Raw genomic sequence first — 27,322 nt, 5'->3', positions numbered from 1 at the left:
ACCGCCTTTGTTGAACCCTTTGTCATCCTCTTGATCCTCATTGCCAATGCCATCGTGGGGGTTTGGCAGGTTAGCATTGACCCCTCCCCTTTCCTCTGAGTCCTGACACCCATCATGAGGCCCATCCTTCCTCCAGTCTCCTCCTCCTCCTTGGCTTCCCTGGGTCTTCCTGTTCCTGTGGTCCTCTCACCTAGTTTGTAAATAGGATGGAGTGTTGGAAAGAATTGAGATCCACTGTCACTTGTTCACTGTATGACCCTGAGCAAGTTCCTTCATATCTCTGAGTCTCAGTTTCCTCATCTGTAAGACAGGGCCAATAATCCTGTCCCTCAGGATTGTGGTGGAATTGAACAGGATGAGCGTGAAAGTGCCTGGTGCACAGTAGGAGCTCAGTGGTCTAGTTTGGTTTCCTCCTCCTCTTATCTCACCACCTCTACTGACCTTGTCCCTGCTTCCTGTTTTTCTTTTTTTTTTTTTTTTTCTCTCTCTCTGCTCAAAACTCTCTTCCCTGTTTTTAGCCATAGGTGACAGCTTTTTTTAACACACACACACACCTGTGGGGTTTTGTCTACTTGCTGTGCCCAGATGGAACTACATAACTCTGCCTATGATGGTCTTAAGTCCCCTAGAATCTGGGTCCCTGCTCCTCCATCTCTGCACCCCTCACCTGTGACCTACAATCCTCCTAAACCAGTCCCCTCCCTCCCTACTCTCCTCTTCCCTCTGATGACCCTGCCCTCCTCCACCTGTGTCCCTCAGGAGCGAAATGCAGAGAACGCCATTGAGGCGCTGAAGGAATATGAACCCGAGATGGGGAAGGTCTACCGGGCTGACCGCAAGTCAGTGCAAAGGATCAAGGCTCGGGACATCGTCCCCGGGGACATTGTGGAGGTGGCCGGTGAGTGATGGGAATGAGTGGTCCAGGATGGGAGGTCTTGGGTCTGAGGCCAAGAAGAAGGTGGGGTGGTTTCTCCTTCCCAGACTCCTTAAGAGGTCACCCCAGGACATTGCAGCCACAGTAGTCAGAGCCTCCGCAGGAACAGCCAGTCCTGTCCCTGAGTCTGCAGGCAGACCCCCTGCTCCCCCTCCTCTCCCCCAGCACTGCAAGCGACAGGTGGAACCCAGTCTCTGCCAACGGCCCCGTCTCCACCCCCTCGTGGGGCCTGGCTTCCCTCTCCTTCCACCCACCCCCAAGCTTGGTCAGCTTTCAGTCTTGACCTCTCAGTGCCCTTGAGGCCTCTCAAAGGGGAAGGAGCGAGGGTAGAAGGGAGGAGGGGAGCCAAGGATCAAGCCCCCGACCATGTAAGGGAAACTCTGGTCCCAGCTCAGAGCACGGGACCTGGGAGGAGGGGAGCTCAAGGAGGGCCCCGCCCCCAGCAAGGGACACTTAATGCCTTCCCAGGGAGGGGTGGGGGCCGGGTGGCTAAGATTACTGGGATTCTGCCCCCTTCAGCGGTTTTTATATTTGCCCTGCGCAGGCCTTCCCGCGTCTCCAGGCCCCTGGCATGGGGAACGTATCTTTCTAGGCCTCCTTCCCTTCACCAGACACCCATGTCACCACCACGGGAAACACAGGGAGGAGGGCAGGCAGGCCAAGGACCCCGATGCTGTCCTGCCCCAGTGACAGTTTGGAGTCAGCGCCATGGATATCTATAAATATCACCGGGGCTTGGGTGACAGGGTGTCAGACTCCATCACTGACTGCCTCCCTCCTCCGTCTGCTTCCTCTGGCCCAGGAAAAGGGACCTTAGAAACTGAGGGAAGGAGAGACAGTGAACCCTGTCCCCTGGGCCATCTGTGGGACCAGGGTAGAATTAGACAGAGGCCCTGGGAACTGTTCAGCCTCCCCCAAAGGTCTCTGAGTCTGTGGGGCATCTGCCTCTCAGCTCCTCCCAGGTGCTTTTGGTGTGGGGGCCTCCTACCTGGGCACCTCCCTCGCCCACCACAGCCTTCTGGCTCTCCTGTGGGTTTTCCCATGGCCCTGAGCCTTGTTTCCTGCAGACTATCCTCCTCTCCCCTCAACTTGCTCACCCCTGGCTCCCACATGCCCCCAGATGCTCAGGCCTGGCTGCCAGGTTCTGATGTGTGATCTCCTCTGTGACCACGGGTGCCCCTTCCTTTCCTCCCACATCCTCCTTTGACCTCCCTCGTGGGCACTCCTCTCCTACTTCACACTCCACTTTTTCTCTAGTTTGACCTTGATATTCTCAACTCTAGACTTCTTCCTGTTTCTTCCTGCCTTCCCTGACTGTCCACTTCCTGTTTTGCCTGGTGCTACTTCTCTCCAACGCAGCCTGTTCTCTGAGTTACCTTCTTGCCTTGCCCTCCTCAGCTTTCTCACCCTTGTCTCCCTCTCTGTCCAGCTTTAGCTGGATTGTCCCTGATTTTCCCCTTGGTTGTTTTAATGAACACATACTATGTGCCAGGAAATACACCAGGCCCTCCCTTCCCAGGCTGGAGCTAGTGGGAAGAAAAGAATTCAACAAGGGGGGCAGAAGGAATGGTGCTATACAGTGGGAGGGGTGTGCTTGCTGAGGTGGCAGGAGCATATGCCAAGGGCCTGAGGAAAGCCCGGGGTGGATACTCAGACCTGAGGATGGGTGAGGTGAAGAGTCAAACATGGACTGGGTTTTTCTTAGGAAGGAACACAACTCCATTCCCAACTGATCTCACTGTTCTCTAATCTCTCCACAGTGGGGGACAAAGTCCCCGCAGACATCCGCATCCTCTCCATCAAATCCACCACCCTCCGGGTCGACCAGTCCATCCTGACAGGTCCGCTGGCCGGGGTGGGAGGACATACTGAGGGAGAAGCTGGGTGGACAGGGACGAGGTTCCAGGTGGACAAAGTAGAACAGCCAGCCACAGGCCTCCTCCTGGCTGGCCGTAGCGAAGACAGCATGGCTCGGCCTTCGCTCTTCCACAGGGGTCATGGGGGAGAGCTGGATGTTCGTGCCCACTCCCCATATGGCCTTCAACCCACCCCTTCCACACAGGCATAGGGACACACATACCCAAGAACTGTGCTGTCTCCTCTAGAAGCTCAAAAGTGCCCAAGTGAGAAGCCATAAGATTCTGCGACAAGGTGGAGGGTTCAGATGCTCTTCAAACCATGGCTGCTTCTCCCTTTACTGGGGGGAGAGGGGACTGTGGACATTACTTTAGGTCCAAGAAGGCAAAGATGCCTGAGCCCCTGCCATTAGGGAGGAGGAGGCCATATCCCAGCCGGGGACAGCCCCTCCTCCCAGGAGCCTGCTCTACGGTACAGCGCCCTCCACATTTACCAGCTCATTTGATTTGTCTCAAGTGTACCCCATCTTGTCTGCATTTCAGGGAGCAGGTGGTTAACCGATCAGAGTCAGGTCAAAGCCCTTTTCCTCTAAGTGCCATGGAGTTCCGTTTGCCCTGCCCAGCTTGTTCCAGAGGCCAGACTCCCTCCAAGAAGGCTGCCTGGTCCTGGCAACCTTGTCCTTCTGAGCAGGGAGGGACTTAGGGACAGGAAGTCAAGGAGAAGAACATACTGTCATCTCAATGTCCCCTTGACCCCTTCTCTACAGGCGAGTCTGTATCTGTCATCAAGCACACAGAACCCGTCCCTGACCCCCGAGCTGTCAACCAGGACAAGAAGAACATGCTTTTCTCGGTGAGCGATCCAGGGCCAGCTATCATGCCCTCAAGCCGAGGGCCTGGTTTGGGAGAGAAACGTGGTGGCCTGAGAAGAGCTGAAGCCCTCTGACTGGGCGGAGGTGGCATGAAGATCACCTGTCGCTTCTTCTTCACCTACCCAGGGCACCAACATTGCTGCCGGCAAGGCCTTGGGCGTCGTGGCCACGACTGGTGTGAGCACTGAGATTGGGAAGATCCGAGACCAAATGGCGGCTACGGAACAAGACAAGACCCCACTGCAGCAGAAGCTCGATGAATTTGGAGAGCAATTGTCTAAAGTCATCTCCCTCATCTGCGTGGCTGTCTGGCTCATCAACATTGGCCATTTCAATGATCCCGTCCACGGGGGATCCTGGTTCCGTGGGGCCATCTACTACTTTAAGATTGCCGTGGCCCTGGCTGTGGCTGCAATCCCAGAAGGTATGGGGCAGCCTTTCTCTCTCCTTCCATTTCCTAATATCAGTGGCAAAGACTCTTTTGCACAATAAAGTAAACAGTGACAGTTCCAGGGGTTAAAAGTTGGTATCTTGTTGGTTGTGGTGGCGCATGCTGTCATCCCAGCGACTCAGGTGACTGATGCAGGAGGATGGAAAGTTCAAGGCCAGCCTCAACAACTTAGCAAGGCCCTCAGCAACTTAGCGACACCCTGTCTCAAAATAAAAAAAGGAAAGGGCTGGGATGTGGTTCAGTGGTTAAGAGCTTCTGGGTTCAGTCCCTGGTACCACAAAAAAAAAAAAAAAATACAAAGCTGATCGCCTTGGGGTCAGTAGGTACTTAGCTGACCACATCAGGTCTCCCTCCTGCCCTGCACTGACCCTGCACCCGTCTCTCCCCTGACAGGTCTTCCTGCAGTCATCACCACCTGCCTGGCCTTGGGTACTCGTCGGATGGCAAAGAAGAATGCCATCGTGAGGAGCTTGCCCTCCGTAGAGACCCTGGGCTGCACCTCTGTCATCTGCTCCGACAAGACTGGCACCCTCACCACCAACCAGATGTCTGTCTGCAAGGTCAGGAGCAGTGTGGGCAGAAGAGAAGCCTGTTCTGGGGGTGAAATGAGCCCTCCAAACATGGGGTGATCCCTTCTTCGCTGGCAGCTTCTCTGCCTGGCCTGGAATATGCTCAAAGAGCAGAGGGGTCCATCCTGCCACTCTGAAAGGGACCAGTCAGCCAGTACGCTAGGGCCACCATCCCCTGCCAGTCACGGCTGCATGTCCTCGCATCCTCTGTGACAGCCCCTTCAGGGGAAGGGCTCAGTCACGCAGTTTTTCAGAGGAGGAAACTGAGGCTCTGGGAGTCAGTGGCCGGCTGAAAGATGCACAGGTAACGGGTGGCACAGCTGCATGCTGTTGTCCCTGCCGCTCAGGAGGCTGAGGCAGGAGAGTCCCTGAGGCCAGGAGTTTGAGGCCAGCCTGGGCGACATAGCAAAACCCCATCTCAAAAAGACAGGCAGCAGATCTGAGGGCCAGACCCAAGTCTGTGCAGCCCTCAAGCTCCTTCCTGTGCATTACCTGCCTCCAGAGAGCTCGGGTCACGGCCGCCCCCAGCAGGCCCAGCCGCGCCCATCCTGGACAGCATTTCCTTCCCTCTCTTTTTTCCTTCCTTCCTTCCTTTTTGTGGTTACTAGGGTCAAACTCAGGGTGCTGGAGAAGCACTCCACCCCCAAGCCACATCCCCAGCTCCTGAGCAGCATTTGTGAAAAGAAAACTTTTTTTTTGTACTAGAGATTGAACTGAGGAGCACTTAACCACAGAGCTACATCCCCAACATCTTTTTGTTTTATTTTTTGAAAATTTTTTAGCTGTAGATGGACATAATATCTTTATTTTTATTTATTTATTTATTTATTTATTTATTTATTTTTATACGGTGCTGAGGATTGAACCCAGGGCCTCATGCATGAGAGGTGAGCCTCTACCACTGAACTACAACACAGCCCCCAGCTCCTTTTTGTATTTTATTAGAGATAAGGTCTTGCTGAGTTGCCTAGGACCTTGCTAAATTGCTGAGGCTGGCTTTGAACTCTCAGTCCCCCTGCTTCAGCCTCACAAGCTGCTGGGATTACAGGCATACGCCATCGTGACCCGGCTTAAACTGAGAATTCTTAATCTTTTCTGTGTATTAGATCCTTGGCAGTTGGACTTCTCAATATAATGTGTATGTTTGTATATATAATATTTTTTTTCTTTTTTGTGGGGGCTACCAGGTATTGAACTCAGGGACACTCAACCACTGAGCCACATCCCAGCCCTATTTTGTATTTTATTTAGAGACAGGGTCTCACTGAGTTGCTTAGCGCCTCACAATTGCTTAGGCTGGCTTTGAACTCAAGATCCTCCTGTCTCAGCCTCATAAACCACTGGGATTACAGGCCTGCGCCACTGCACCCAGCTCTTTTCTTTTATAATGCTGGGAATTGAAGCCAGGGCCTCATGCTTAGTAGGCAAGCATTCTACACCCCTGAGCTCCTCAGTGTAAAATTTTGAATATGTAAAACAAAATCCACAGAATTCTGTTTTAGAAGTAGGAAAAAAAAAAAAAAAACAGCTAGGTATGGTGGGGCATGCCTGTAATCCCAGCAACATGGGAGGCCAAGGCAGGAGGATCATAAGTTTGAGGCCAGCCTCAGCAACATAGCAAGGATTTCAGCAATTTAGCAAGATCCTGTTTCAAAATATAAAATAAAAAGGGCTAGGGATATGGCTCAGTGGTAAAGCACCTCTGGGTTCAATTGCCCGTACAAAAAATAAAAAAAGAAAGAAAAGAAACAGAACAAATACATAGAATTACAGAAGTAACTAATGATTGAAATACAGTTATCTATCTATAGGTATATAAATACATATATATATTTGGGGGCGGGTACTGGAGATTGAGCCCAGGGATGCTTTAGCATGAGCTACACTCCCAGCCCTTTCTATTTTGAAACAGGTTCTCACTAAATTGCTCAGGCTGGCCTTGAACTTGAAATCCTCCCTCCTCAGCCTCTTCAAAATATTTTAAAAACATGTAATTTGGTAACATGTGTTTATTTATTAATGCATTTAAATAGTGAGCTCTGGCAGCAGGTTTAAAAATTATAACAATGTTGAAGTGGTGACGATGCTCTTTTGAGAGATCCGCAGCAAAGGTAAAGTGACAGGAAGCAGCTGTGATTATATATTTTTTAAAAAATACTATTCCTTGAAGACCAGCAGACTGACATTTTATATATATATAACTTTATTTTATTTATTTGTTTTTATGTGGTGCTGAGGATCGAACCCAGGGCCTTGCACATGCGAGGCGAACGCTCTACCACTGAGCCATAACCCCAGCCCAGCTGTGATTATATTTATGACAAAGTTGAAAGTTTAGTTTGGGGGCTTTTTGGTTTGTGTTTTGAGATAGGTCTCTGTAATGCTGTGGCTTGTCTTGAACTCCTGGGTTCAACCTCAGCCTCCCAAGTAGCTGGGACCACATTCAGATCAAAGTCACAGGTTTTACTAATTCTTTTTTTGTGTGTGGGGGGCATACCAGGAATTGAACTCAGGGTCAGTCAACCACTGAGCCACATCCCCAGCTGTATTTTGTATTTTATTTAGAGACAGGGTCTCACTGAGTTGCTTAGTGCCTCGCTTTTGCTGAGGCTGGCTTTGAACTCATAATTCTCCTGCCTCAGCCTTGTGAACTGCTGGGATTACAGGCTTGTGGCCCCGTACCCAGCTAGGTTTTACTAATTCTAATGTAGACTACCAACCCCAAACTGAAAGGAAATGCTTGCTATATGTCAGAGACAAAATAAAAGATGTAAATTTTTTTTTTTCTGAGTAAGTTCACAGACTGAGAGGTTGACTATGGACCCTAGGTAAAGAATCCCTGCCCTAAACAGAGCTCTGTGGAATTGTCTGTTCTTTTTTTTTTTTTTTTTATTGTTGGTTGTTCAAAACATTACATAGTTCTTGATATATCATATTTCACATTTTGATTCAAGTGGGTTATGAACTCCCATTTTTACCCCGTATACAGATTGCAGAATCACATTGGTTACAGAATTGTCTGTTCTTGACATAGAAATTGCTGCTCTATAGAGCTGGGGTTTAGCTCAGTAGCAGAGGGCATGCTTAGCAAGTGTGAAGCCCTGGGTTTGATCCCCAGAATGGGGTGGGGGTGGGGAAGGTACCTGCTTTGAGGAGTGAGGACTATGTGGTCAGATCAGGGCAAGAAAGGCTGTGCCCTTGACCCCTTGTGGAGACCCACAAGAGCCCTCTTAGCATCTGAAAGCTTTGGAGAGGCCAGCTGTAGAAATGATGGATTCCACTTTGTCTAACCAGAGTTTCCCAGGAACCTGGGAAAGCATTTTTCTTCTCAGGAGTGACAAACCCAGTCCCCCCTGGAGCTTGCTGTGGGATCCCTGGGCTGCTGCCCTCTGGAAGTCATTCCTCCTCATCCCTCTAATGCACAGGCTTCAAAGCCAGGCCACAGGCTTGTGTACCTTGGCTCCTGTCCTCTTTCATAAAAACAAATTAATTGCTGACATTTGAAGAGATGAGATTGCATAGAAAAGTAACCTGAATTTCTAGCTCTTCCTGCAAAACTGGAAGATCTGGCCAAAAGGGACTGGAACTGTAGGTGGGCAAGGTGCTCACGGGTGGATTCGCTGCAGTCCACCCCATACCTTCCCGGACTGCCCCGTTTTATTAACTGATCTTCTTTAGCCCCGACGTGGCCTGCAGTAACTTTTGTTTGAAGTCCATGGAGACAGAACGTGGAGAATGATTGATTGCTAAGCCATGGCGGGGCGGGGGATACAGGGAGGAACCAGGGAAGGATCTGGAAGGAGATGCCAGGAAGTTTGCTCAGTCTGCTCGGAGTGTGGGGTCCAGGGGGTTGGACCTCAGGGCGTGGGCCTCAGTACGAATGCCTGCCTTCGAGGAGGGGAAGAGGTGACATGGGTGTGTGTCCTTCTCCCCTGCAGATGTTTATCATTGACAAGGTGGACGGGGACCTGTGCCAGCTAAACGAGTTCTCCATCACTGGCTCCACTTATGCTCCCGAGGGAGAGGTGTAAGTCACCAGGAGTCCCCAGCGCCCCTGTCTGCCCCCACCTCAGTTCTTGCCCTCCTCTCTCTCTTCCCTTCCTTTCCCTCCCGTTCTCCCTCCCAGCCCATCTCTGATCTCCAAGTTCACTGCCATCTCCCTGAGCCCTGCTCTCTGCGTCTCACTCCGGGTTCTTCTCCACTGTCTCTCTCCCTCCTTCCTCCCCACCCTGCTGCCAGCATGAAGAACGATAAGCCAATCCGGTCAGGGCAGTATGATGGGTTGGTGGAGCTGGCCACCATCTGTGCCCTCTGCAATGACTCATCCTTGGACTTTAATGAGGTAACCTCCCCACCCCCAAAGCGGCCCCTTCTTCCCTTCCAGCTGGCTCGGAGTCTGGGCCTCCTGAGCAGGCCCAGAGGGAGGGTCACAGGAAGGGGCAGGGAGCTGAGGCCACTGCCCCAGGGTTCGAGGGAAAGGAGTTCTTGGCTCCCTTCTCACTCCGTCCAAGTGGAAGGTGGGTGTGATGGTGAGGGCCAGGGCACCCACTTCCTCTTCCTCTTCTGCCCACCTCAGACCAAAGGTGTCTATGAGAAGGTGGGGGAGGCCACGGAGACGGCGCTCACCACGCTGGTGGAGAAGATGAACGTGTTCAACACGGACGTGAGAAGCCTCTCCAAGGTGGAGAGGGCCAATGCCTGCAACTCAGTGAGTCTGGACACCCCTCCCTGGGCCTTCGCTTCATGTCACACAGCCCCAAGCAGCCCCGGGCCAGGCACCCCGTGCTGGGACCCCAACTCTCGCAGGTGGACCTGCTGCTCTTCAGGGGAACCCACTGTCCCTGCAGTTAAATGGGTTTTTCTTCTGCCTGGCCACAGTGCCCTGGAAGGTCACTTCTTACAGTCATGTCCCAAGCTGAAATGGACAGAGGTGGATACAGACACCACATGGCCCATCCTGGCCAGCCCCCATTTCAAGCCTGATCCCTTTGTCTCTAGGAGCACACTCGTCCCATCAGATCTCAGGTCCTGATTTAGAACTGGGCATATGTGGCCATTGCACCTACAGGCCAGGACCATCCTTGTCCAGATGACCAAGGCCAATTCCGTTACACTCACTCGGAGCTCTTGCTATTAATATTGGCTGAATTTCCATATTGAGTCTCTTGAGGTGTTATTTTCCTACATCTCTCTCTCTCTTTTGTACCAGGGACTGAACCCAGGGACCACTGAGCCACATCCCCAGCCCTTTTTTGTCTTTTATTTAGAGATCGGGTCTTGCTGAGTTATTTAGTGCCTCACTAAGTTGCTGAGGCTGGCTTTGAACTCGTGATCCTCCTGCCTCAGCCTCCTGAGCTGCTGGGATTACTGGCATGTGCCATTGCACACAGCTTCCTACATTTCTTCTGCCATTTCTTCATGAGGTGCTGGAGACTGAACCCGGGAACCTGAGCATCCTAGGCAAAGTTCCCCGCCATGTGCAAAATCTCATTGCCATTTTATTTAATCTAATTTTTTAAAAAAGTAAAAACAATCTAGGTCTATTGAAGATGATGATGATGATGATGATTTGGTACATGGGATGGAACCCAGGCATGCTCTGTCACTGAGTTATTCTCCCAGCCCTCATGTTTTGAGTCAGGGTCTCACTAAGTCACCCAGGCTGGCCTTGAACTTGTGATCCCCATCTCAGTCTCCCAAGTCACTAGGATTACTGGCGTACAACACACACCCAGCCAGGGAAGCTTAATTTTAAAGATTTACAAATGATGATATAAATTCATTTTTACTTCATTTTTTGTTATTTTGACTTTTCTCTTATTTTTGGAGAGGTAGCCATGTGTATTTGGTAAAAAAAAAAGGCTTTCATTCATTTTTTTAAATTAAATATTTACTTTTTGGTTGTAGTTGAACACAAAACCTTTATTTTGCTTATTTATTTTTATGTGGTGCTGAGGATCAAACCCAGGGCCTCACACGTTCTACGCAACCGCTCTACCGCTGAGCCCCAGCCCCAGCCCCCTTTCACTCATTTTTGAGGAGTGCTTTTTTCTGCATGCCAGGTATGAGGCCTAACCAACAATACATGCAATTATTTACATTTGAATTAATTAAAATTAAACAAAGATGAAAATGCAGTTTTTCAGTCACATTGACCTCATTCCCAGTGCTCAGTGGCCATGGCTCACCTGCTTGAACAGTGCGGACTGCCGATCTCTGTCACCTCTCAGAGTCCTGTTGGACCATACCACACAAGACCATCTTGTTTCTGTTGTGCTTTAAACCAGTCACTGTAACACTGTGGCAGCATTAGCCTTGGAATTCTTTCCATTTGTACTTCAGGTATCAGCCTTAGCATTAGTCTGGGGGTCCACTGTGACCTCCAAACCCTTTTTAACTGTGTTAAGGGGCCTGGTCTCCTCTTTCCCAGGTGATCCGCCAGCTGATGAAGAAGGAATTCACCCTGGAGTTCTCCCGGGACAGAAAGTCCATGTCTGTCTACTGCTCACCGGCCAAGTCTTCCCGGGCTGCTGTGGGCAACAAGATGTTCGTCAAGGTCAGAAATTGGAATGTATTCCCACCCCTCTCCTTCTAATCCTGCCCCCTCTCCTGTGCCCAACCCCTCTCACTGTGTCCTGGCGGGCAGGCAGTGGTCTCTGAACGCTGTTCTGGTCTCCTAGGGTGCCCCTGAGGGCGTCATTGACCGCTGTAACTATGTGCGAGTTGGCACCACCCGGGTGCCCCTGACTGGCCCCGTGAAGGAGAAGATCATGTCGGTCATCAAGGAGTGGGGCACTGGCCGGGACACCCTGCGCTGCCTGGCCCTGGCCACCCGGGATACCCCTCCCAAGAAAGAGGAGATGATCCTAGATGATTCTTCCAGGTTCATGGAGTATGAGGTGAGTGGGGGAAGGCTCCGTTGTCCTAGATGTCACCAAGAGGCTGATTTCCCACTGCCTGCTTCCCTGCACCCTCTCATCTCAAACTGGTGGCTCTGTACGGGTCACGAAATCACAGGACACTAGTCTTCAAAAGAGCCCTAGAAAGCATCCAGTCCAGTGCTGCTCTATTTTATTGACCTGTGGTGCTGGGGATGGAACCGGGGCCTTACACGTGCTAAGAACATACCGTGGCTGAGCTGCTCCCCAGCCTCCTGGGCTACGTTAAGTGTGACCAGTGGATGGTCTGCGACCAGGGGAGGGAGGCTCTCGCCCCAGGGGGGGAATCAGTGTCACTGCATGGAGGGGCTCGCTCATGGGCCTTCCATAACCAGGATGTCTCAAGGTGGGCATGAGCATTCTGGTGTAGGCCCTGTATTAGTCGTGGACTCTGAATGGCACCAAAAGCCCACTGCCTTCGTTTCACGGAGGGAGACTGAGGCCTGGCAGGTCACAGGGATGTGCTGGAAGTTGTGGGTCAAGAGGTGGCCCTGCTGATAGCAGAAGCCCCTTGCTCTTACCTCTAGCATGTATTCTGTGAAGGGCACAGGGTGGCACTGTGGCTGGCCTGGCACTGCAAGGACCCGCAGGGACATGTAGGAATGAGAAATGTTTCTTGTCCCTGCTGAGGTCCAACACCAGGGCCTCCTCAAATTTTCCCCCCGCCTGGCTCGTGTCCGAGTCCCTCCCTGACCGCCGTCCGCTCTTTCCCAGACGGACCTGACGTTCGTGGGGGTGGTGGGCATGTTGGACCCGCCCCGCAAGGAGGTCACAGGCTCCATCCAGCTGTGCCGCGACGCCGGGATCCGTGTGATCATGATCACCGGAGACAACAAGGGCACGGCCATTGCCATCTGCCGACGGATCGGCATCTTCTCGGAGAGCGAGCAGGTGACGGACCGTGCCTACACGGGGCGCGAGTTCGACGACCTGCCCCTGGCTGAGCAGCGGGAAGCCTGCCGTCGCGCCTGCTGCTTCGCCCGCGTGGAGCCCTCCCACAAGTCCAAGATCGTGGAGTACCTGCAGTCCTTCGACGAGATCACAGCCATGGTGAGGGCCCCGAGTGTCCACGGAGTCCGGTGCATGGGCGGGAGGACCCAGGCTCTGGGGGGAGAACCTCAAGGAGGGGTGTGGAAGGAGCCCTGAGCCCCCCTCTTTCTCCCCTCAGACAGGGGACGGTGTCAATGATGCCCCTGCCCTGAAGAAGGCCGAGATCGGCATCGCCATGGGCTCTGGCACGGCGGTGGCCAAGACGGCCTCTGAGATGGTGCTGGCCGACGACAACTTCTCCACCATCGTGGCAGCCGTGGAGGAGGGCCGCGCCATCTACAACAACATGAAGCAGTTCATCCGCTACCTCATCTCCTCCAACGTGGGCGAGGTGGTCTGGTGAGCGCCAGGGCCTGGTGGCGGGGTGGGTGGCGGGGCCTGGACAGGTGTGTGACCACCTCCTTCTGGCAGCATCTTCCTGACGGCCGCCCTGGGGCTGCCTGAGGCCCTGATCCCCGTGCAGCTGCTGTGGGTGAACCTAGTGACCGACGGGCTCCCGGCCACGGCCCTGGGCTTCAACCCCCCAGACCTGGACATCATGGACCGGCCCCCCCGGAGCCCCAAGGAGCCCCTCATCAGCGGGTGGCTCTTCTTCCGCTACATGGCCATCGGGGGTAAGCAGGATGGGGCCCCACCGTCCTTCCCAGCCCTTGGGACTGACCCCCTCCTCAGGACACCAGCTGCCCCAGTGCAGCCCCCCAGTCGGTCCTCTCCCTCACCCAGCTGTTACCAGTCTGGAAGGCCCTCCCACGCTGGCCACCTCCTGGCCCTGACCCCTCCCCATCTTCCCACACAGGCTACGTGGGTGCAGCCACTGTGGGAGCAGCTGCCTGGTGGTTCCTGTATGCAGACGACGGGCCTCATGTCACCTACAACCAGCTGGTAAGAGGGGACAGAGAGCTGGGCCCTAGGAGGGTGGTGTAGAGGCCTCCACGGGACCTCAGGCTCCTGTCCCCTCCTCTGCAGACCCACTTCATGCAGTGCACGGAGCACAACCCTGACTTTGATGGCCTCGACTGTGAGGTCTTTGAGGCCCCCGAGCCCATGACCATGGCCTTGTCCGTGCTGGTCACCATCGAGATGTGCAATGCTCTCAACAGGTAGGGCCTCCTGCCCGCCCCAGTGCCATGTGGGGCCAGCGCCTGGGCCTCCACCCCCTGCCCTCCTCTCCTCACGGTCTCTCTCTGTGTCCCCCTCTGTGGCTCCGCTCGGCCCTTGCTGCAGCCTGTCTGAGAATCAGTCCCTGCTGCGGATGCCGCCCTGGGTGAACATCTGGCTGCTGGGCTCCATCTGCCTGTCCATGTCCCTCCACTTCCTCATCCTCTATGTTGACCCTCTGCCGGTGAGCCCCCTTCTGCCACCTGTCCCCCAGCCCCGGGGAGCCCACACAGGGCCTGTGGCTACTTGCACTAGAGGTGCTGACGAGGAGAAGGTGGGACTGGCCGAGATGGTGCCTGGCCCCCTGCTTCCTCTCCACCTCCTCCCAAGAGGACACCTGCTTTCCTCACGGCTGCCGTCCCCACCCCCAGATGATCTTCAAGCTGAGGGCCCTGGACGTCACCCAGTGGCTCATGGTCTTCAAGATCTCCCTTCCGGTCATCGGGCTGGACGAAATCCTCAAGTTCATTGCTCGGAACTACCTAGAGGGTAAGGAGCGCCCCTCCTCTGGCCCCGGGAGCCCCAGGCCCTGAGCGCACCCCTTGCCCTCCGCGCGGCGAAGCGCGCCCGCCCCGCCCTCTTCCTTTGCAGGTGGTAAGTTCTCTGTGGCCCTGGTAGGACCAGTGTCCCCAGGCAGGGGCGCCCAGGCCCCTTCTCTACTCCAGCCGCTCCAGGCAGGGTCACTCTCCTGGGTGGCCCCCAGCCTGCTCAGCCCTCTTGGCCCGCAGGCCACCTCCCTCCTTGACACCAGCTCTCTCTGTCCTCTTGGCCATAGGATAACCGTCCCCCTCCTCCATGTCTTTGAACCCGTGTCACAGGTATCACCCTCCCTCCCTGCCCTCGCGCCAGCTGCTGCGCCCCGCCGCCTGCCCCTAGCCGCCCGCGCATCCCAGGTCACTTGCGCTCGCAGCTCCACCTGGAGCCACTGCCATTGCTGCCACTGCCGCGCTTCCACAAGGCTGGTCTCTGCCCTCGCGGTGGCCCCAGCACCGCTGCCAGGGCCCGGGCACCCTGGTGGTGCCCGCCTGGCGGTGCCCAGCCTCCGGGCACCACTGTCCGCTGGGCTGCGCTGCGTGGCGCTGGCTGCCTCTGCTGCTGGGGCTGCGGGTGGGAGGGTCCGGAGCTGGGGACACAGGTAAGTGCAGGGAGGAAAGGGGCCGCGGTGACCTCCAGGCTGTGCGCCAGCAGATGGGCACTGGGAGGGACCCCTCTCCCCACCCCACATGCTCCATCCCTCCCCTTCTCCTTCCAGATCCAGAAGATGAGAGAAGGAAGTAACGTCCGCTGCCCCTTCCTCCCTGATAGCGACGCATCTTCACCAGGGCTGTGGCACCAACTCCTCCCAACCCGACATGTTTCTGTTTATAAACACAACATCCCCTCCCCAGCAACCTGTCCTCCCTCCCCACCCTGGAAATCCTCCCCTCCCAACCCCGTGGGGCTTGCAGGGACAAGGCGACCGACTGAGCTGAGCTGCTTATTTATTGAAAATAAATGACAGAAAATTCTGGCCTCGCCTCCGTGCACGTCTCGAGGCCTGCGTCAGGCCCCGTGGACAAGCGTCTTAGTGTCATGCGTCCAGAAAGCAGCTGCCTGTCTCAGGGTGTGCATGAGGGACCCACTGATGCTGACAGAGGCTGCCAGCCACCACACAGCTCGGCTGTGCCTCGGGACGGACGGGGACGGACTGTGCCAGCGTGGCTGTTGGCCAGCGGGGGCGCTGGAGGCAGCACGGCAGCCAGAGAGCCGCAGGGTTCAGCCTGCCCTTTGGTTCCAGGAGGGGGCGGTGTCATCCCTGAGAGCAGAAGGCCCAGCCACTCTGGGAGGAGGCGCTGGGCAGTGGTGGCCCCGGCACCCCAATCCCAAGCTTGGAGAGGGTGAGAGCTCCGTCCTGACACCCCAAAGCCCAGGCCTCAGGGTCTGGACTGGAGGAAGGCAGTCTTCCCCAGGGGGGGTGGAAGCGGGGAGCGATGGTTCTCGCCAGGCCCCTCAAGTGTCCTTGATGTCCCTCACATCCTTGAGGGATCCCTCATCCAGGATGCAGCGCACCTGCTCCAGAGTCCCAGCCTGGCGGATCCGCTCTAGGCGCACCTGGGGAATCAGGCAAGGGACGCAGAAGTCCCTGGTAGGGAAACAGCTCCTACCCCACCTGCCAACCCCCAGTGGCAGGGCCCAGGACCAGTGCACCTAGGGGCACCCCGCCCCCCTAAGCCCCCGCTGCCACCAGGGGAAAGGGAAAGAACGGGTCCTAGGACAGCTCGAGGAAGCCCAAGCTGCCACTGGTGGTGCTGATGGCACAGACCCTCCGTGCCACCAAGCCTGTGCTAAGGGCATCCTGGGATCGACACAAGATATACCCAAAGAGCTTCAGCTTTGGGGTCAATAATTCAGGGCTACATACCATGCCAGCCCTGGGCGGAGGATGGGGACTCCCCCAATTGAGGGACTGTCCTCACAAGACACAGGGCAAGTCACTGAAAACCACACCAGTATGGGAGGGTGGGGGCGACATACCTGCAGGGCCTGGGACAGTCGCACGAAGTCCCTCTGCACCTGTTCGCTGGTCTCCAGCTCAGCCTGCAGCCGCAGCACCTTGGCCCTCTGCTCTGAGAGGAGGTCTTTGAGCTGGGCCTGTGGGGACAAGACGCTGAGTTAGGGCCTGGCTCAGCCTTGGGCCAGCCAGGAGGGGGTGTGGCCAAGCACCGAGATGTCCACACATAGTCACCCCTTCCACACCAGCTGACTCTGACCTCTTCTGTCCGGCCAGAGCCTGGCTGTTGCAGGAGGCCTTCCTGGCGCTGGGCCTGAAGGAGACAGAGGACAGGAGGGGCCTGCTAGGCCTTCTCTGCACAGTGCGGTCCCTCACACCCTGGTCTGCTCCCTGGGCTCTGCCTCACCTGGCTCTGTTCCTGCTGGATCCGGTCCATCTCGGTCCTCAGGCTACACAGGGAGGCTGGGAAGTCAGGCGCAAGGAGGCTGCAAGTCAGGCCCCCACTGGTTCCTTCCCCACCGGCCAGCCCCGGCCAGGGCGCCTCCCATACTCACCCTCTAACACCTCTGTTGGGGGGGGGGAGAGAGAAAGAAGAGTTTGTGGAGGCTTGTCCTCCCACGTCTCCCCTCCTCTGCCCAGGTGGCCCCACCGGAGGTCAGGCGCCTGGCGGCAGGGGGGCTGGCTGGGCCCTCACCTGTCTCCTCCCGCTGCACCCGCAGCTGCCCCTCCAGGCTGGCCCTGGCCGCCGTCTCCTCCTCCAGGGCCTCCCGCAGAGTAACGATCTCAATCCGCAGGCGCTCGGCCTCGTGCTCCCGGGCCTGCAGCCGGGCGCGCGCCTCCTGCCGCGTGCGGTGCAGCAGCTGCTGCAGCTCCTGGAAGGGACGCGAGTGGCCCGCTGGGCATTGGGCAGAAGAGCAGGAGGGCAGGGGCCGGCGGGGCCGCTGGCCAGAGGGGGATTGCGGGGAGGAAGCGGAAGGAAGGAAACTGCCCCAACAGGAAAGAACCCAAATGCCAGGCGGGAGGGCGCATAACACCCCAAGGCACCGCGCCCACCGCACAGCGCAGGGACTCAGAAATGGGGCGGGGCCGGAGTTCCAGAGGACCAAGAGACCCCTGGGTCAAGCCCCCAAGCAACAGAGTCCAGCCCTCCGGTATTTATGGACTGAAAAGTAAACCAAAGAAGAACGAGAGGAGGAAACAGGGCCCAGGAAATGGGCACCGCAGAAGTGGATGTGCGCTGTAACCGCCAGGTAGGGACAGGTCCGGGCATCTTTGCATTTTGAATAAATTACATTATTCGTAAATTACATCAGCAAAGGCCATGCGCAGATCAATGATGAGGGCTTATGAACCAAAGATCACGATGAATTCAGTTTAAGGATCTCAGGTCTCTTAAAAACAGGAAACAAACCAAATCGTTGCCTCCTGGGTCAGGAATTGTTAACTCTTCTTCATGTCAATGCTGGGAAGCCACTATGGTCCCATTTCTCAGATGAGGAAACCGAGCCTTAAAGAGGTCAAGTGGGTTGGCCAAGGCAAAGCAGCCAAAACAGCAGCCAGGGTCTGTCCCCGGGGTCCCCAGATGCTCTGCTCTGCCTGGAAAGGAAGGGCCCACAGGTTGACCAGGGCTCTTGGTGCCCACACCCTGCTCACCTGCACGGAGCTGGGCAGTGACTCGTCCTCGCCCTCCAGCTGCTCCAGGCTCTGGGGGGCTGAAGAGGGCAAATGCTCAGCCCGGAGCCCCTGGTTTTCCTCATTCAGCCGCTTTACCTCCTGGTGCAGGCACTTGTGAGAGGTGGCCAGTTCTGCCTGGGGACAAACATGGCAGTGAGGAGGGCAGGCTGGCTCCTGATGTGCTGAGGCAGGAAGACGCCCCCTTACTGCTTGGCTTTGGCTCCAGGCTCTAGACACCCTCCTGTTGACCTGGAGCACAGGTGGGCAGCTGCACTCCATGCTGGGCCTTACTTGGTCCACACTGTTTCTAAAACCCTCAAGTCGCTGCCAACTTTGAAAATTGGGAGCTGATACACAGGTATGGGGATTTCTGGCTTCTCTTGAAAAATCAGAACGTCTAGCTGCAGGGAGCTGGCACTCCAGGCAGGAAGGATCTGCGTAACTGAGCAGTCGTCCCCTCAGCACCCCTCCTCCTGGGCCAGGCCACCACCACACCTTCCTACCAGGCACCTGGGGCCATCTGATCCCTTCCCCCTCCTCTGGCCTCGGTAATCACGGGGCTTGTTTTCCATCTCAACAATCCGCAATCCAGGCCTCATTATCTCGACCTCACAGAGGGTGAAGCAGAGGCCCTGGGGTCGCAGGTTAGTTCAAGATCACAAGAGCGCTGGCTATGGCTGGGCGGCCCCCAAACCCTTTACCTACCTGGCACCAATGCCTGGGGAGGCCAGAGCAGCCGGAGGAGGAACAGGTGCCCCAAGTAGCCTGACCCCGCTTCCTCCTGCCACACATCCCCAGCACTCACCATCTGCAGCTGCACCCGCTCCTGGGCCTGGCTCACGGTCCCCTGCAGGGTCCGAAGCAGCTGCTCTGAGTTCTGGACCTGGGCCAGGAGCACCTGCATCTGGGGGTGGAAGGAGGGCATCAGTGAGGTCAGGGCCACCTGGGGGCAGCAGGTGGCCAGAGGCCCTCTGAGGGCAACAGCAGAGGCTGGGACCCACCTGCTTGGCGCAGTCCTCGGTGCTCCTTCTCAGGCCCTCCTGCAGTTCATCCCGCTCGCGGCTGACGCTCTCCAGGTCCTTCTGCAGTTGCCGGCCCTGCCATAGGCCCAGACCTGTCTCAGTCTCCAAGGGAGGCCATCCCTCTCTGGCAGGCATGGTGCCATCGTCCCCTGGACCCCTCAAGCCAGATGCTCAGGGACGACTCTTCCCTCGCAGGCCCCGCCCACTCTTCCTCCAGCCTGGATTCCAGCCCCACCCACTTTTCCTGTCTCTGCTGCCATCTCCTGGTCCGGTCCCTGCTTTCTCCTAAGCCACAGTCCCAACCAGTCCTGGTCATCCAGCTGCTCCCCAGCCCCCCACAGCCCACACTACACACAGGCCCAAGGGGCTCCCCAGGCAGGAAGCCAGACAGGCCTCTCCCTGGCTGGGCCTGGCGCTTCCTCCTGGCCTGTGTGAAGTGCAGGCTCCGCTGGCCGGTGACAGCCCCTGCCTCCTTCCTGACCTCTCTCCTGGCGGGCCTTCCTGCCGTCAATCAGCAGGGCCTGCTCATCCTCAGGGCCTTAGAACTCGAAGCCCCCCTGCCCCTGCCCCTGCAAAGTGCCACTTTGCCACCATCTGGGTCTCAGGTCCCACACTGACAGTTTCTGCCCCACGGCCCTCTTCCGTTGTGTCCTGGACGACTCGCCCTGTGACCTTATCCACTTTGTGTGTCCACGTGTGCTGGTGTCTGACTCCCGGTCCCTAGGGGACGGTGTCTCCTTCCTCGTGGCGTCCTCCACTCTAGCTCTAGCTCGGGGCCTGGGCCAGGGTGGCATGTTGCCACAGGCCACCTGCCCTGTCCACCCGATCCACACACCTCGGCCTGCAGCTGCTCCCACTGATTGTCTGGGACCAGCTGGTACCCAGGAGGGGGCAGGTAGATGCCCTCGGGGACCAGGGTGCCCGTGGACACCAGGGAGGCCGTCTCTTCCTGCTCGGGGCTCAGGCCCTGGCGGCCGCGGGGCAGGGAGGCGCTGCTGCCAGCTCCGCCGAGGGAGAAGGAGGAGATGGAGGCGCTGTCGTCACAGTTGTGGGCAAAGGCCTCGGCGGCCGGGCCCCCATCGCCGCTCGGCTCCTCCAGGGGCTCCAGGGGTGGAGATGGGTTCCGGGACAGCGGCAGCAACTCCGTGGAGCCGTGCAGGGAAGGGGGGTGGCGGGGACGTCTCTAGGGAAAGGTGCAGGAAAGAGGCTGGGGAGCCGGCTCCTGGGCGCCCCTTCCCGGCCCCACGCCCCCGGCCGCCCCTCACCTGGATCTCTTGAATCAGCTCCTCCGCCTTCAGAAGCTTTGCCTTGAGCTCCTCAATCTCCTGCTCCATGGGCAGCACAATCTCTCGCAGCTTCTCAGAGTCCTCGTGGGCCTGGGGGACGTCAGGAGGTGAGTGGGCAGGACAGCACCGGGCAGCCCCTGAGCCCCTCAGTTCTGTTCAAGTTTCCTCTGAGCGCTTCGGGGCAGGAGGTAGGTAAAAGGGTCAAGGTCCTGACTATCTTCCTGTTGCCCACTTCCTCTCCAACATCTTTTTTTTTTTTTTTTTAACCCTAAAACTTCTTAAATCGAGCACTTGGCGTAACTTCTGCCACACCATCTATATTTCTCAGCTTTCCTATGACTCAGTTCCAGCTAATGCAGTGTAAGCAGATGTGCCACATGTGAACTTCCAGGGCAACTCCTTAAAGGAACAGGAGGATATGTCTTTCTGTACTTCTTCTTGCTGGCTGAAATGTGGATGTGATGGCAGGCACTCAATGAGTCATCTTGGGCCATGAGGCAATTTGCTCTCTATGGCAAAATAGCAATGTAGGAGGAGCCTGGCTTCCTAATGACTTATTGAGCTGCTACCCCAATCTGGACTTTAAGAAAAATAAACTTCTATTTAAGCCATTGCTGAACTGGATCTTCAATTACATGCAGACAAACCTCATCCTAACCTAACTGATATGTCCTCCCACACTCCCAACACGACCCTAAGGGTGATTATTTCTTTTCTGTTCCTGCTGAGCTTGCAGAGCAAGAGCCCCTGCATGTGCCCACTTGGCTTCTCTAACCTAATCAACCAAAACTGGGCCATATCACCAATGCAGTTCCTCCCGCCACAAGTGCCAGGTCACTGAGAATGGCCCTGTCATCCACCCAGGTGTTCAAGGCAGAAATTGGCCAGTCATCCTTTCTGTTACCCCCGTCTTCCAATTCATCCAGTTCTTCTTCTTTTTTTTTTTTTCCCCCCCAGTGCTGAAGATTGACCCCAGGGCCTTGTGCATGCTAGGCTCTATCATTAAGCTATATCCCCAGCCTTTTTGAGTTTTTTGTTTTTGTTTTAATCTTGAGATAGGATCTTGCTAAGTTGCTGAGGCTAGCCTCAGATTTGTGATCCTCCTGCCTCAGCCTCCCAAGTCTCAGGGGTTACAGGTAAGCACCACCATGCCATCTATCTCTTGAATCACTTTTCCACATAAGCTCAATTTAACCCTCCAAATCTCTTATAGGAACAGCTGCAATGGGCAGTATAAACCTGTGTGGTCAGAACAAAACACCCCAATCTCATCTGCAGCCCTCGAATATACTCTGCAGATGCCTAAGCAACAGACAGTGATGGCTGAACACAGGGGTTGCCCAAACTAGCCCCTGCCTGACTGCAGACTGGACTGCCTTCCTCCATAGCAGGTGGCTGTCACTGAGCGAGGTCCTCCTCCTTACCATTCTGCAAATGTTCCCCGAGAAACACTGGATGCAAGTAGCAGCCTCTGCCGGAAGCTGAGGAGTGGAGGGAGGCTTTCCTTTCTGGGCTCCTGTTTTGACCTTTGTCTTTCTAACTGGGCAGTTCCCTCCATCTCCCCAAGCCTCAGCTTCCTGGAGCATGAAATGAGGTATTAATTAAGTGAGTACCTCACAGGGCTACTGTGTGGATCAAACAAGGCAGTGGTATAAATTCACTTTGAAAGATGAAACATTTAAAAATATGTGCTTCCTATTGTTGTTTTTAGGTGTGTGTGTGTGTGTGTGTGTGTGTGTGTGTGTTTACGTGGTGCTGGAGATTGAACCCTGGGCTTTGCACATGCTAAGCAAGTGCTCTACCTCTGAGCTACATCCCCAGCCCTGTGTGTGTGTGTGTGTGTGTGTGTGTACAAACATACACACACGTATAAATTAAACATATATACAGATAGATATGTTTTTTTTTTTTGTTTTGAAGAGACAAGGTTCTCCAAGCTGGCCTCAAACTCCTAGGCTCAAGCCATCCTCCAGCCTCAGCCTCCTGACTGGCTGGAGCTACACTCAGCTCACTATCTTTGTTTAATGATAACAACAATAATAAAGGAGGCTAGGTACCATAGAGTTAAGAACAAAACTTCAGAACCTCACTGCTTGGACTGGTAGATGCCAACTCCGCTTCTTTATATCTGCAAAAGCTGGGAGCATCACTGAGTCCCCCTGAGCCTCCCCTTACCTGCTCAATGGACCTGATGGTCCTGCCTCACAGGTGGGCAAAGACTGGAGGCCCCAGCTCTGCCCAGCACCAAGCACCCAGCGCCTGGTGCATGAGAGGTTCCCTGAAGTGTTAGTTCCCTCCCCCTTTCACGGCTGATCTGGCTTTGGAGGTAATGAAGTTGTCACCCCACCAGCACAGGGCAAGCCAGGACTGCGCCAAGGGGTCAGCAGTCTGCGGTGCCCTGTGCTCCGCCCAGAGTCGTCGCTCCGCATCCTGCACCAGTGACTGTGGACAGGCACCTCAGCGATTCCCACCCAACACCTTCCCGAGGCCCAGGGGGAGCACAGGCCACTCCGACCCCAACCTTTTCCATCTGCTTCTCCAAGGAGTCCAGGGGGTGGGCCCGGGCCAGCAGCTGCTTCAGTTGGCCCAGCTCTCGCTCCTTCTCCTCAGAGTCCTGCTGCTGCTGCTGCCGCTCCTGCTTCAGGGACGCGATCTGGGCTTCATAGCTGCTGATGGAGTCTGCGGGGGGAAGGGTGGCGCTCTCGATGCGCTGCCTTCCTCTGGAAGGCCATCTACCACGGTGGGCACCACAGGGCTCTGCACACAGAGCTGGGCCGGCCTCAGCCTCTGTGTGTCTTAGCATCCCCAGCAACAAAACGGGGTGCTGCTGACCCACTGCTGGTTACAGGACCAAGTGAGATGACACGGGTAAGGTGCTCAGCCCTCTCCCTGGCACACGACAGGGACCAATGGCCAATCTGTCTCTCAGATGTATTTGATTAAAGACCTGGTCCCTGACATTTATACTAAAACCGAAAGTCAAACACCATTTTAGTTAGCAGGAAACGATTCTGATATATGCAGTATTGATTGATTGATTGATAGATAGATAGATAGATTTTTTAAAATCAGGGGCACTCGACCACTGAACCCCATCCCCAGGCCTATTTTGTATTTTATTTAGAGACAGGATCTCACTGAATTGCTTAGCACTTTGGGGTTGCTGAGGCTGGCTTTGAACTCACGATCCTCCTGCCTCACCCTCCCATGCCACTGGGAGGCATGGAGCCACTGCGCCTGGTTGCAGTATTTCTCTTGATGTGGACTAATTTTAGAAGTAAAGGCTCAGTCGCCACACTGCCTGAGTTTATATTGGAAGCATTATGTCCAAATCAATTGCACCACATAAATTCACCAAGAAGTGACAGGACAGAGAAGCTGGCATCGTGACAGCTAATCTGGGCATACTCAGAGTGAAGGAGGGACTGAAGGTGATACGCAGCCCGTGAATCAGGGTGGGTGGCACAACCAGACAGAATGGTTGCCAACAATTTCCAGATAACCAACAGCTGGTTGATGGGTAGGACTTAAGACACCAGAAACCTTTATTTTGTGCTCTGGAGCACAGTGTGATGATACTTGCTTTTGTGGTCAAAACAGGACTGGATTTGCAAGAAATTCTCTGGGCCACCAAGCTGTTTTGGATACAGTTCAAAGTAATGCTTGGATACTTCACGATGGAAACTGTATATGCTGACAACAGGATGGGCCAGAATTTCTGTTAAAGCAGTAATTACCATCTCTGTGACTTCTACAGGGGCACACTGTTCAGATAAAGAATCACTGGGAGAATTTGAATAATCTGATCTTCAGAGATAAACTGTCCAACTGATCCTATAATAGACTCTGAAAACACAACGGCGATTCCTATTAATATGTATCAGTACAACAAATATTTTAGGGTTTTTGGTTTGGGGTGGATTAAACCCAGGGGTGCTCTACCACTGAGCTATGTCCAGGTAACAGGGCCAGCGGGAGCAGAGGCCCAGAGGTGGAAGGTGGCGAATGTGTCTGGGCACAGCGGCATGTTAGAAAAGCCCAAGTGAAGGCTCCTGAGGAGAGATGCTGGGAAGGGTGGAGGGGGTGGCAGTGCATGGCTCCCAAGGCCTTGAATGCCACACCAAGAGGTTTGGAATTTACACTACAGGTCTGTGGCACTACCTAAACAGTAAGTAGAACAAAAACATTTTCTATCGGCACAGACGTTTATTTAGCTTAATGTGTACTAATGTTAGGAGTAAAGGTTCAGTTGCCAGATTACCTGCCAAATCTTCTGCTCCTGTCTAGCTGTGTGACCTTGGGCAAGTTATTTAAACTCTCTAGGACTCAGAGTTCCCTCTGTCAAATGGAGTTGGATAATAGTTCCTACCTCATAGTTTGTTATGAAGATGAAATACTCATAAAATATTTAGCTTTGTGCCTGGCATATATAAGTGCTCAATAAAAGCTATTATTATTTGAGACACACCTTTTTATTTTTTATAGAGATAAGAAGCTTCCTTTAATACATGTATGTAAGCTTTTAAAAAGTAAATCTATTCAAAGAACAAATACTGCCAGGCATGGTGGTACATGCCCGTAATCCCAGCAACTTTTTTTTTTTAATATTTTTTTAAATTGTAGATGGACACAATATCTTTATTTATTTATTTATTTGTATGTGGTGCTAAGGCTCGAACCCAGTGCCTTATACACATGAGGCAAGCGCTCAACCACAGCCCCTAATCCCAGCAACTTGAGAGGCTGAGACAGGAGGATCTCAAGTTCAAGGCCAGCCATAACAACTTAGCAAGACCCTAAGCAACTTAGTGAGATCTCATCTCAAAATAAAAAGGTCTGGGGATGTAGTTCAGTGGTAAAGTGCCCCTGGGTTCAATCCCTAGTACCAAAAAAAAAAAAAAAATTTTTTTTAAAGAACATGAAGTCAATAACAGGATGAGTTGTATGAAGATCTAACTACATTGCATAAGTATGGATGCCTGGAAATGTAGGAGACAGCTCCAGATACGGAAATGCATGGTGGGATGGGAGTTTTAGGCAGTTTACTCTGGAAACCAGGGTCAAGGCCAGATCATTGAGGGAGATCTGTGAGGAGGCTGGGACAACAGTCTAGGAGAAAGCAGACAGAGCCCCATTACAGCAGGTGGCGACAGGTCTGTGATATGTTTCAAAGACTTTTGCCACTGACTAAATGATGAGGCAGGAATTAGGAAAAGAATCTCAGGGACCTGGGAGCAAGAGACCTGGTGCTTCCCAAGTAGAGAGGAGGGAGGGAGGAAGGTGTATGTGTGTGGGAGGGGTGGGTAGGGGTGCCTGGGGAAGGTCGGAAATTGGAGGATCACATTCACAGACTGGGCCCCCAAGCTGAGTCTATAACCCAAAAGCCCAGACTAAAATAAGACTCATTCAGGGAACTGAAAAGTTTCTTGGTTATCTTTAAGGTTGATCAGTCATCAGTGAGGGACGAGAAATGACAGAGAACAAGGAAAGAGACAGAGCAGGGAGCTAAACTTAGCTATAACTAACAAGAGTGGCTGCCATCACGTGTGGTTCCTCTATGCAAATCAGAAAAGGGTGGCCCTAGCTCTGGGCCATAGGCATACGCTGAGCTAGACCACCCTGCAACCCTCCCACCACTGATCTGTCCTCCTTCTTATCCTGCGGATACTCCCTCTTATGGGCTGGTGGGGAGTCTGGGGGAGAGCCCCTCTCACCTTTCAGGATGGCCTGCAGCGAGGCCACCTCCTCTTGACACTGCCGCTGCACTGCAGCCACAGCCTCGGCTTTGGTGCTTTCGCTCACCTCCGCCACCGCCTTCATGGTCTCCATTTCTGCCAGGGCGCCTGCCAGCTCAGCCCGAAGCCGGCTGAGCTCACCTGACTCGGTCTCAACCTTTATACCTTCAAGGGACTGGGGGTCCATGGCTGTGGAGGACAGGAATCAGTCTCTATGCCCATTACTTCACGAATCCCCAACACTCCGGGCCACCCACCAAATCTGCAAGTCCTTCAACTCGGTATTGCAGCGCCACCTTCAACCGGGCCCCGCCCCACTCACCTGGCCCCGCCCCACTCACCTGGTCCCCGCCCCTTCCTCGCCTCTCTCCGACTTCATTCTGCCTGGCGATGCCTACAGCCGGTCCTCGGTTCACCCAATCTCCCCTTCCCTTCAACGCGACCTCCACAATGGCCCCGCCCCTTCCTCACTGCGCCCCGCCTCTCACCTGCCACTGGCCCTCCCCTCGAGCCACCAGGCCCCGCCCCTTGCGCCGGTGGCTCAAGGCCCCGCCCCATTTCCCGACGGCGTGGCCCCGCCCCTTTCTCCAGCCTCCCCTCTCCTCCCCCCACCCCCCGGCGGCCGAGCTCGGCTCCGCCTCGGGCTCCAGCGCCCCCTGCGTGCACGAACGCTCCCCGACGTACCGGCCCCCGGCCGCAGCAGCCGCCCGTCCTCGCTCGCGGCCGCCGGCGCAGCTGCCGCCATTACCTCAGTGCAAACGGCGGATTCCCGCACTCCCTGGTGACGGCGCTGGCCGCTTCCGGGTCCTCTCGGCTGTTTCCGGATCCGCTCGGCTGTTTCCGGATCGGCCCCGTACCCGCGGTCCAGGCCGGAGGTGAAGGGGATTGCCGAGCGTCGGCCGAAGATTCCCGAGTGGACACCGGCTGTGGCTCCGGGTCCCGCCCCTCTCCTGGGCCGCGCGGGTCCTGAGGACCCTGCCCTTCCAACTGCAAAGAGGTCCTTCCCCGGCGTCTCTCCGCGACCTTGGAAGTTCTGCTGCTCTTCCACCTCGGGGACGCCGGCCGCCTCGCCCGGGAGGACGAAGCGCTGTCTGGCTCCTGTCGCGCTGCTCCCGGAGTCAACCCTGGATGGCCCCCGCCGCCCTTCGCCGCAGCCTGGCTCACGTTACAGCGAGCGGTGGCCCGGCCCTCCCTGCTCCGCCGCCCTGGAGCGTCCCTCGGGCCAGGGCTGGGTCGGCTTCATTTTTCTGGGCGCCTCCGAGTCCCCACGTAGTCAGGCGTAGAAG

At 55.3% G+C, this 27,322-nt stretch overlaps 2 protein-coding genes across 6 annotated transcripts; one reads left to right on the top strand and one right to left on the bottom strand.

Moving 5' to 3' along the window:
• The first annotated feature begins 759 nt into the window (after window positions 1–759).
• Window positions 760–15,336, top strand: Atp2a1 (ATPase sarcoplasmic/endoplasmic reticulum Ca2+ transporting 1). Its single transcript, XM_027948733.3, has 19 exons — window positions 760–898; window positions 2,695–2,775; window positions 3,558–3,643; window positions 3,789–4,086; window positions 4,507–4,673; window positions 8,621–8,709; window positions 8,922–9,024; window positions 9,259–9,390; window positions 11,113–11,238; window positions 11,363–11,581; window positions 12,335–12,670; window positions 12,789–13,009; window positions 13,082–13,284; window positions 13,467–13,552; window positions 13,637–13,770; window positions 13,895–14,012; window positions 14,200–14,317; window positions 14,604–14,646; window positions 15,081–15,336. The coding sequence occupies exons 1-18, from the start codon at window positions 811–813 to the stop codon at window positions 14,606–14,608; spliced, it is 2,610 nt and encodes an 869-aa protein (XP_027804534.2). The 5' UTR covers window positions 760–810; the 3' UTR covers window positions 14,609–14,646; window positions 15,081–15,336.
• Rabep2 (rabaptin, RAB GTPase binding effector protein 2) lies at window positions 15,293–27,322 on the bottom strand. Of its 5 annotated transcripts, XM_027948736.3 has the most exons (14): window positions 26,721–27,318; window positions 26,016–26,225; window positions 22,823–22,980; window positions 20,281–20,391; window positions 19,851–20,198; window positions 18,995–19,090; window positions 18,799–18,897; window positions 17,973–18,128; window positions 17,014–17,191; window positions 16,874–16,885; window positions 16,726–16,781; window positions 16,579–16,632; window positions 16,343–16,459; window positions 15,293–15,919 (listed from the first exon to the last, which is right to left on the bottom strand). In XM_027948736.3, exons 1-14 carry the CDS (start codon window positions 26,779–26,781, stop codon window positions 15,818–15,820), a joined length of 1,758 nt encoding a protein of 585 aa, XP_027804537.2. In that variant the 5' UTR covers window positions 26,782–27,318; the 3' UTR covers window positions 15,293–15,817. The 5 variants fall into 5 exon arrangements, with proteins under 5 accessions (XP_027804537.2, XP_027804540.2, XP_027804536.2 ...); XM_027948739.3 differs by lacking the exon at window positions 16,579–16,632 and having other exon boundaries at window positions 26,721–27,319; XM_027948735.3 differs by having other exon boundaries at window positions 15,826–15,919; window positions 16,343–16,632; window positions 26,721–27,322.

The sequence above is a fragment of the Marmota flaviventris genome, chromosome 19 (genome assembly GCF_047511675.1).
Source record: "Marmota flaviventris isolate mMarFla1 chromosome 19, mMarFla1.hap1, whole genome shotgun sequence".
Classification (NCBI taxonomy): Eukaryota; Metazoa; Chordata; class Mammalia; order Rodentia; family Sciuridae; genus Marmota; species Marmota flaviventris.
The sequence above is the reverse complement of the archived record's forward strand: the minus strand, read 5'-3'. Positions and strand labels throughout refer to the sequence as shown.

Excerpts from the sequence above, each read along its gene's own strand:
- Atp2a1 (XM_027948733.3), top strand. The coding sequence starts at position 811 with ATGGGGAAGGTCTACCGGGCTGACCGCAAGTCAGTGCAAAGGATCAAG. Across the intron at positions 11,239-11,362 it reads GCAACAAGATGTTCGTCAAG|GGTGCCCCTGAGGGCGTCAT; the intron begins GTCAGAAATTGG and ends CTGGTCTCCTAG. Across the intron at positions 13,010-13,081 it reads AACGTGGGCGAGGTGGTCTG|CATCTTCCTGACGGCCGCCC; the intron begins GTGAGCGCCAGG and ends TCCTTCTGGCAG.
- Rabep2 (XM_027948735.3), bottom strand. The coding sequence starts at position 26,781 with ATGGCGGCAGCTGCGCCGGCGGCCGCGAGCGAGGACGGGCGGCTGCTG. Across the intron at positions 22,981-26,015 it reads GCTGCAGGCCATCCTGAAAG|ACTCCATCAGCAGCTATGAA; the intron begins GTGAGAGGGGCT and ends TTCCCCCCGCAG. Across the intron at positions 20,199-20,280 it reads AGCTGATTCAAGAGATCCAG|AGACGTCCCCGCCACCCCCC; the intron begins GTGAGGGGCGGC and ends ACCTTTCCCTAG.